This window comes from Puntigrus tetrazona, chromosome 21 (assembly GCF_018831695.1).
Source record: "Puntigrus tetrazona isolate hp1 chromosome 21, ASM1883169v1, whole genome shotgun sequence".
NCBI classification, from domain to species: Eukaryota; Metazoa; Chordata; class Actinopteri; order Cypriniformes; family Cyprinidae; genus Puntigrus; species Puntigrus tetrazona.
Genome location: NC_056719.1, coordinates 16571039 through 16580387, shown reverse-complemented (window position 1 = coordinate 16580387; position 9349 = coordinate 16571039). Strand labels below are relative to the sequence as shown.

General features: G+C 39.9%; 1 protein-coding gene across 1 annotated transcript; it reads right to left on the bottom strand.

Annotated features, from left to right (window-relative positions):
- Nucleotides 1–5338: 5338 nt before the first annotated feature.
- Nucleotides 5339–9228, bottom strand: cdx1b (caudal type homeobox 1 b). Its single transcript, XM_043220877.1, has 3 exons — nt 8705–9228; nt 7208–7356; nt 5339–6117 (listed from the first exon to the last, which is right to left on the bottom strand). Exons 1-3 carry the CDS (start codon nt 9117–9119, stop codon nt 5920–5922), a joined length of 762 nt encoding a protein of 253 aa, XP_043076812.1. The 5' UTR covers nt 9120–9228; the 3' UTR covers nt 5339–5919.
- Between the last annotated feature and the right edge of the window lie 121 nt (nt 9229–9349).

The following is a 9349-nucleotide window of genomic DNA, read 5'->3' as shown; positions in this document are numbered from 1 at the left end:
TATATATATATATATATATATATATATATATATATGTATATATATGTATATGTATATATGTATTTGGCAACCAGTTCTCTAACCAACCATATACCATTATTTTGCCTTAATAAACTCATTAATAGTGAGGTATTTTTCTTAAATACATACATAATAAATTTACACACACACATACATATATATATTGATATATATATATTGATATATTGATACACATACATATTTATATATATCACACATACATATATATAGTGATGTGAAGCACTAATTATTTGACATCTACAGAAAGCCCTTTCAATTGATCCCGAAATTACATTCAGATGAAAATGAGTCAGATGAACTGAGTTAAGTAAAGGCTTTTCAGTCTTATTTAAAACATTAACACGATTATTAACAAATTATTCGGTTGCATGCAACGTTGCCAGTGATTTAGCAACGAGACATGGGTATATAGGAAACTGCATGCTATCTTTTGACAGGCATTGTTTATGTACACAAACTATAAACTTTCTGATTTCTATTTTTTCATCATTTGGCCAATAGACGAACTGATAAATGTCCGATTTCACATGCTGACGAAATATATACTGCTGAACAAGAAATGAGATTTTTATCAAATGTAGTTTGATACAACTTCTGTATGTTATGTGAAAACAAGTAGTATCTTGTGGCTCTCTCTAGTGGATGACATTAAAAATACAGCTAAGTAGTTCCTCAGTGATTTACAGTCTATGCTCTCAAGACAGAATAATAATTAATAAATATAGCAGCAAGGCAATTATCAGGGTCCAAACACAAGTAGCAAAAAAAAAATATGTTTTTTACGAATAAGTTAACCATCTTGAAGCTGAATCTGAAGTTTAAGGAAACAGCTATAGTGATTGATTGATTTATGTAATAATATTTTAAATTCTTCTAAAATAAATTATAAGCCCTGAAATATTGTAAGTTTGATTTTGACCACCTATAAATATTAGACATTAAAATAAAACATTAAAATAAATGGTTACTGGTGATTTTACTGGTTATAATTATAAAATAACTGTTTTAATAAATAAAATAAAAAAAGTTATTGTTAAAAATGTACCAAAATGTTAAATATGTTGCTTGTGATTTCTGTTTGGGTTTTTTTTTTTTCGATATAAAGGAAATATATCAACATTGAACAAAATATAAAGAAAAATATATAGTAAAAATCCAATAAAATGCATGCCTGGTAACAAACATTATATGCTTTTGGATCATTTAAAGCTTACAAACACTGCTTCATAAGAAATCGATCAATCAACGATTGATAATTAATAATAAAGCTTCCAAAACTGCATGCTCAGACACCCGCGTGGTGTCCCAAACCTGTCTGGGTTTCTTTCCGTTGAATGTGAAAGAAAATATTTTGATAAGCTAACAGTTGCTGGTAGCCATTGACTTCTGCTTTTACATGCTGTGGATGTCGATGGCTACCGGGAACTGTGAGACTCAACCGTTTGGACACAGAGGTGCTTTGAGATACCCGTATCTGTGGGACTGAAAAATTGTAGAAACATGCGAACGAGTCTTATGTTAAAGAGCACCGAAACTTAATATTAAAATAATATTTGTGGCCCACAGATACTGCAATTGTTTAGGGAAGCAAGATTTCTTCTTTTTTCAACGCATTTCATCATCCTTTTTAGTTTTTACATCACTTTGTTTTTCTCTTTAAAAGAAAAAAATATTTATGCTTACTTATTAAAAGCACATTCATGGGATTTAACGCTTTTTTTAATTACTTTTTTGTGCCCATGGAGGACAAAAGCAGTCATAAGTAGCACCGGCATATTTGCATTTAGCCACCAATACTGTGGGTCAAAATATATTTTTTTTCCTTTTATGACGCAAATAATTAGAATATTAAATAAAGATGATGCTCCATTGAGACATTTTGCGAATGTGCTGCCGTAAATACATTAAAATGCATAATGTATGCATTGCCAAGTGCTTCATTTGGACAAATTTAACGGCAATTTTCTTTTTGTGTCCTGGTCCTGAATCCAGTAAAAAATCAATCAATCAATCGATAATAAATTATATTATATGTTTGACCGCCGGGGGGCGCAGTTCTCAAACTTTACTCTAAATCAATTAGCAAGTGATGCATATCAGGTTTCTTCTTACTGCTGTCCTCAAACTGCCCAGGTACCTCAGGGAACCATGCTGATGAGCACTATAATAAATAATAATAATAATAATAATAATAGCCGATAATATCGCGTGATAATATAAATATGTTGATTTGCTACATGAAAACAGGTTATACTCCACTATAGCTTTGAGATGTGTTATTAGTCGTAGCCTAAAAGCGCGTGGCATTTCCTGTCTTTTTTCAGTCGCGTGGCTTTTAGCTCTGTAAAGGTCAGAGTTCGGGGTCAACAAGCTTTGCGTCTTCGATCCTCGATCACACTTTGGTTTTTGCAATGCGGAAGATTTCATTTCATCCCGGAAGTTCAGAATGAAACGAAGGTAATCAACGTGCTTTTTAATTAGGCATTAGTGCGTTAATGAGCGTTACGTGACAACCACGGGACATCCCACGGCTCTCTCTCTCTCTCTTAAAAAAAGCTTCTTAATCGTATTTATTTGTGCATTGCAGTTCCATGCCCTTTTTATATCTACTAATGGTGATTTTTTTACACTCAATTTTTACTCATCACACCGTTACGTATCCTCAGCCTTTGACCACACAAACCTTTATGTAACAAGTAATTTGATTATATTTACCTGCATGATACTTTAAAGCCCACGACCTTTCATTGCTTGGACGCAGTAAAAATCAATTAAATGTAACACTTTTCTAAAATAGAGACACAGCACTCTTTACGTCTCCCGTGCTTTATAAAGCAAATGAACGACTAATTTAACAGCTACTCTATATAGTAAGGACGAGTAGGCTACTGTGTGTGTGTGTGTGTGTGTGTGTGTGTGTGTGTGTGTGTGTGTGTTCAGAGAATACGATTCTTTTTCTATGAGAGCCCCAAACGATCATTTTTACATTACATTGCTTAAGTTAAATCAATCAATCAATGCTATTAAAATCAATCAAGCTCTTATATAGAGAATCCTAGGCAATAATAATACATACACAGCATTGCTGTATTAAAATAATCATTTTTACTATCCCAGTTGCCGACCTAAAAATCATAAACGTTCGAAGCAATTTAAAACACCGCTCCTGAAGATGAACACAGAGCACTTTTTGTCTTTTCTTAGGCTTTTCTTGCGGCGTCGCAGTTGACATCACGCTTTTAAAACGTGATGATAATAGCAATAACCTCACAGCAGTCATGCGAAAGTGACGCTCGGAATGACAGTTGAAATCATACGGCTCTTTTATTGATGCTAAAGTTTACCGAGGCGGGTTAATCATTCACACCTCACATCTCGGGAACCCGAGGTTTGCGTCTCGCACGTCTATCTTGGATTGCCAAACACGAACTTGCGTTGACATCGGCCGCACCGTCGTGTCGAAACGCTCTCGATTAGCAACAGAGGCAAAAGTCGCCCGGGAAGGTGAAGGATGAGGCCGAGAAAAATGAGCCATCGTTTGATATCAAGATGATGCAATTTCGTGCGATTGTGCAACAACGGCCTGCACGCTTAAAACGTTTTCCCCGTTAAAAATACATACGTGCGTATTATATTTGTACGGGGGTTTTCTTTAAAAATAACGAGAACCGGTCCGATCGGGGCCCGCGCAGGCATTTCGTGGAGTGCGTGAACGAATTCCTCCGGGTTCGACGGAAAGGTGTCACGGGCACTTAACCGTATCTGCTATTTATAGAGAGTCACTAGAATCATTGCTTTACAGCTCCAGTGTTTATGTAGAATTATTCTCGCCATTATAGAGATTATTAGTGGGTATAACTATTGTAATTGGAAGTTTATGATACAATGGCCTCGTAAACAACCAGCTGTGTAAGTAATAGACAGGCTAGACGGGTAATGAGTTTGTTTAGTGTTTTAAATGAAGATAGATCATTGGGTATGCCTTGTTTTACACTATCTATATCTATATATATCTATATATATATATATATATATATATATATCTATCTATATATATATATATATATATATATATATATATGTGTGTGTGTGTTTAAATAGCAGACATGAAAAGTAGTTTTCAGATCTCAACCACTTAAGTCACTGGCCATCAGTAATGGTTTTTAATTTATTCTTCTTCTGACTCCGAATAATTTCAACGCGGTCGGCTTTGAGCGCATCAACAAATTATGGTTAATATTTGGGCCTCCCGACTAAACGTCGACTCTTCGCTTCTTATGGAATTACATATGCAGGACATTAGCGACATGTTTTTGTTACCGTGGTGAGAATAATTTTACAACTCGGCCCCCCCCCTAATAAACTTTATGGCCTCGGAGGCAGCTATCAGCAAAGCTTGTTTATACAATGCTCCTCTTACCAGAAATAGAGCAAACGATAAAGAAAAATGGAACAAGTCGGAGCTGAAGAACCATCGAGGCCTCTTTATTAGTCTTATTAAATACAACACTTGCTTTTGCAGGAACATTGCATATAATCAGGATCGGGTTCAACTTTCACTGAGAGCTCGTGGTGTATTGGTATCATTTAAGCGATCAGTATGTGAACAGGAGACAGCAAAAGTTCATGATTCTTCAAAATTGTTGGCGGTTTTGATTGGTTGAAACGCGCCACAGCTGTTCAATCTACTCCTAGCAGAACGCAACTTCTATTTCTGCAGCTTGAACGAGAGTCGGCCATAAAGAGCTCGAGATGTCGATCGCAGTATCTCCTCTAACCTACATACGCCGCGCGCAGAGATGCAGATGAAGGTTCAACACGGGCATATGGAGGCTCTCCGCGCACGGACGCGCGCGCGCGCGGGCAGATGCACGTTGTTTGCTCAACAGTGCCTTTCGCCTCGGCCTTTGGACGCCGCACCCCGGCTCTGTCAACGCGCTCGTAAAACAGGTCCTGCCGTCGAGGAGATACGTTCTGCCCGTCAAGCCGAGCTCCTCTGTCACACCGTTGATAAGAGAGTCCAGAGTGTGCTTGATAATGAAATATCTCGCAGTTTCTCAGCGTGCTCTCGTCTCTTATCCAGCGATGCCGTTACGCTGTGCAAACAGGACCAGCTCCCATTCTCTCGCGCGCCGGCGGTTCTTCTCCGTTTCCAAGAAGCGCAGATAAACGACGTTTTCCTCCTCGAGCGAATATAGCTTCAATAAAAGGGACAAATCAGCGCCGCGGCATCCGCGGGAAGACGCGCGTTAGGAGATAAGAAACGGACGTGGCAAGAAAGGAACGGATCGCTTTGTCACAATAAAACATATATTTTTTTATTCATACAAATTACTTTAGAAATGTACAGTCATTTGAATTCACTTTTACAATCTCGAAACATATCAAAGTTTACAGCGGTGAGCAAAAGAGCGGCGGTGACAAAGCACCGGAACGAAGAAACCGGAGCGGTCCGCGCGCGCGCGCTTCGAACGCCGCCGCGTTACTTTTCAGCGTTTCTCGGCCACTTTTTTTTTTTTTAATTCGCGCATTTTCACAGTCTTCGTCTGCGCGATCTCCCGGGCGCGCTTATAAATATTGTAGATATAAAAAAAAAAACCGAAAGCTCGTGATTTGTGCCGCGCGATGGGTTTCGCTGGAGCAGACGCGTGCTGCGCGCGCGCGAAAACTGCGTGCTATTTATACGCGCGTGTCATATATAAGCCAAAGTCCTTTTTTCGCGGATCAATCATTTTTATTTGGCGTAGCATTCATAAGCATTTTCACGAGTCACTTTTGTGTGTTTTTTATTATCGAGGGGTTGATTTGATTTGAAGTACTCTGTGTGTGAAAGTGTGTGAAAGGGCTCTTCGTAAAAAGAGCTAACAGTCAAAGTCTTCAGTACTCTTCTTTGATAGTCATTGGCATGGATGGTGATACCAGGCCACCGCTGCTGCTGGTGACCATGGCAACATTGCCCTGCAGAGCTGAACCCGGCGGGGTCGGTGTGGTCGTGGAGGCCGGCTGCGGCTGCTGCATCTTCTTTTTGTTGACTTTCCTCTCTTTAGCACGCCGGTTCTGGAACCAGATCTTCACCTGCCAAAAAAAAAGATACTTTAAAAGGTTGCCCCTGGCAGTAGTTGTGTGTTATGTTTCATCCATGCTGCATCACACACCCACGATCCCAATTAGCTTTAGACAAATAAAAAATAAAGGTTGCCAATGGGAGGTTTTTTTAAAGTGATCCCATAGATTTTTGGTTCTCAAAAGAAGCATATATATATGAAAATAAAAAATATAAACGTATAGACACTTTCTTGGCCTATGGTTCTGCGAAGAAGCTTTAACATCCTTGGAAACTTTTCATTCCACAAAGATTTCTTTGTTACGGAAAAGGTTCTTATGATGAATGCTCTTCACGTTCAAGAACAAAACGCTTCTTTTAAGTAATTTTCACTGAACGTTTCTGAAACCTTTTAAAGTCTTTGTCTTCAAAAGTCTACCATGGATAATAAAGGCTCAGGGAACCAAGGATGCCAGGAAAGAACCTTTTTACAGTATTTAGTGTGCGTGAAGAATCATTAACCTCTACGGGACCTTTCCATTCAACGCAAATGTTCTTATTGTTTTTTACATTGAAGAAATAGATGCTTCTTCTAAGAGCTGTTCTTTGAAAGGTCCTTTAGGGAACCCAAACCTTTACTTTTTTAAAAGCCCGCCATGGATCTTCATGTAACCAAAGATGCCAATAAAGACAATCTTTACAGCATGAAGTACAGTAAAAGTTTCAGTGGAACAATAAATTGTTCAATGTTCTTTAAATGTTCTTCGCCTTCAAGAATAAAAACTGTCACCTGAAATGTCTTCAACGTTTATTTTTAAATGTGCCATGAATGTTCTTTGCGGAACCTAAGATGCCAATAAAGAATCTCATCAAGGCACGAGGAACCATTTGTACCTTAAAAAGGTCCCGTAGATGTTCTTCATGGAACAATACATTCCAAAAAGAAGCTTTATTCTTAAGAGTCTTTGTTTCTTTCGATTTTTTTGGACAACACTGTTGACTGAAAAGCACTTCGGAGAACCGAACGTGACTTTTCTTTTCTGTGGCATCGCTGCAAGCCTCCCTTTGGAACATTTCGTTTTAGGAGGCGTGTGTGAACAACCACGATCAACCACAGCTCACCTGTCTCTCCGACAGACTGAGAGCTGTTGCCAGCTCTGCCTTTCTTCTTATTGTGATGTAACGGCTGTAATGAAACTCTTTCTCCAACTCCAGACGCTGGTGATCCGTGTACACTACCCGGTATTTGTCTTTTGTTCTGGTCTTCCCTCCTAAAAGACGAAAAGCATAAATGAGTTGCTCGTTAAATGAAAATCGGTTGGTTTTCGAGTTTTCACTCATTAAAGGAGTGCGAAACGCGACTATAATTAATTATGACTGTGATAGAAATGACGGCCGATTGTTTTGTAGTTAATGTCGTCGTGTTTATCTTTTCTATTAAAAAGTAACTATGGGAACACGGTGTTTGCTCCCTTAATCGAGCCAATCGTTGAGAGCACACATATATAAAACACCAAGATGTCCATGTTATAAAGGTCTTAGGAATCGTGTCTCTATATTTCAAACTTCGTTTACCCTGTCAGCGGCAAGAGGGGGACTTAAGTGGCTGGCAGGTTAAATATTAAAACGCCAACAGCAAAGGGAAGGACGGCGCCCGTCTAGGGCAACAGCCTCTAGATAATTAGGCTTCTCAACCATAGCATCTTCACTGAAAATCTCACCAGAGGCCATAATCTCTTGGTATCATTAACCCGGCCAAGCAAGTCTAGCAATCCTCCATTTAAAAAGCCTTGTATTTAATTGTGTCCAATGGTGAAAACACACAGGGTTACACAGTGCGATCAAAACAGCAGTGACAGTGAGCTAACAGCATCATTTGGGCTCGGCTACTGAGCTGCAGAGTTGCTGTTATGAGGAATTGCCTCGAGATTGTAATTCGTGGCGCATCCGTTTTTCGCATTAGATCTTAAATGTGAATGTGGCATGCATATGAGGAGAAATCGAGAGTTAACAAAGCATCGAGATCACATTTATTTTGTAATGGCTTAGAGCTTGCAGTAAGCGCAATCAAATAGCTTGAAATCGGGCGGAAGGTTTAGCCCCGACTACTACGTAAACGTTATATTTTATTTTCATATTTTTCTCATATTTTCAATTGAACAGTTTCGACAGCAGACATTTCCTCCAGTCCCCAGAGATACCCCAAACACTGCGTTGTTTTCTAAAAAAGGCTTAATGTATAATATACATTTTATTATATACTTTTTTTCCCTTTATGCTATTTTAGTAGCCGCTAAATGTTAATTGCACGCGCGCGCGCCCGCGTATTCAACAACTTGTCGGCATCCGGACAGAAAAGAACAAAGAGTGACATCAAAGCAAAGAAACTCACACGAATCGCTATATTAGCATGACAAACAAGGGAATACAGAAGAACGCCGCGCACCGAGTTTAGCAGTATTTTCCCGTTAAACGTTGATTAAAATAATTATTTTAAAATTTTTATATTTTTTTTTGCAATCCGCATAGTTAACATTTTCTTTATCGCGTTGCAATTTATTTATAACGTCGTATTTTTAAAAAATAAAATCATTCCATTTATGGGTTCGGGAAACGCACCTGAGTTCGACGGCGGCGCGCTCCGACGCATCCAGTCGTAGGGGTTCCGTCTCTGAGAGTTGGGCGACAGCTGCCCGACCGATGTGTTTATGGAGGACGGAAGGAGGCCAGGCGCTTGAACAGACGAAAACTCCGACGGACTGAAGCCCAGCTGCCCGGTGCTCGAGGTCGAAGCTCCGGTTCCGGGCCCGTAAGGTGTCCAGTCCTCTCTGGGAGGAGGGTACGCGGGATTCCAGGCCCCCGGCTGGCCGTGGTGAGGGTCGTTGGTAATTCCAGGCACGTGATGGTATCCCGTGAAGTCTGGATACTGAGGAGGCGCTGGGACGAAATTCTGAGGGTTCAGGTTCAAGCTGGGGTGTCTTACGGAATTCGGGTACATACTGCTCTCCTTCTCCAAGAGATAACTCACGTACATGTTTCCGCCCGGTGACTCCAGTGCATAATATGCACCCAAACGATTGATCTCGGCTCCTTAGACCCAGGTTTCCCTGTAACCTGACGTGCTCCTGTACCTGGCCAGATTCTCTGAAGGCTCCAGCCTCGGTGCCTGCTAAAGGTTGCGGCGTTGACGTCACTTTTATGACCGCGACGATCACCCTCCCACGGTATCGAAACCGCCTCGGTGATGAACGTGAACCTGCAGGC

Coding starts and splice junctions, on each gene's coding strand:
- cdx1b (XM_043220877.1), bottom strand. CDS start 9,119: ATGTACGTGAGTTATCTCTTGGAGAAGGAGAGCAGTATGTACCCGAAT. Junction 7,357..8,704: donor CGCGCCGCCGTCGAACTCAG/GTGCGTTTCCCG, acceptor TTCGTCTTTTAG/GAGGGAAGACCAGAACAAAA. Junction 6,118..7,207: donor TCAGTCTGTCGGAGAGACAG/GTGAGCTGTGGT, acceptor TTTTTTTGGCAG/GTGAAGATCTGGTTCCAGAA.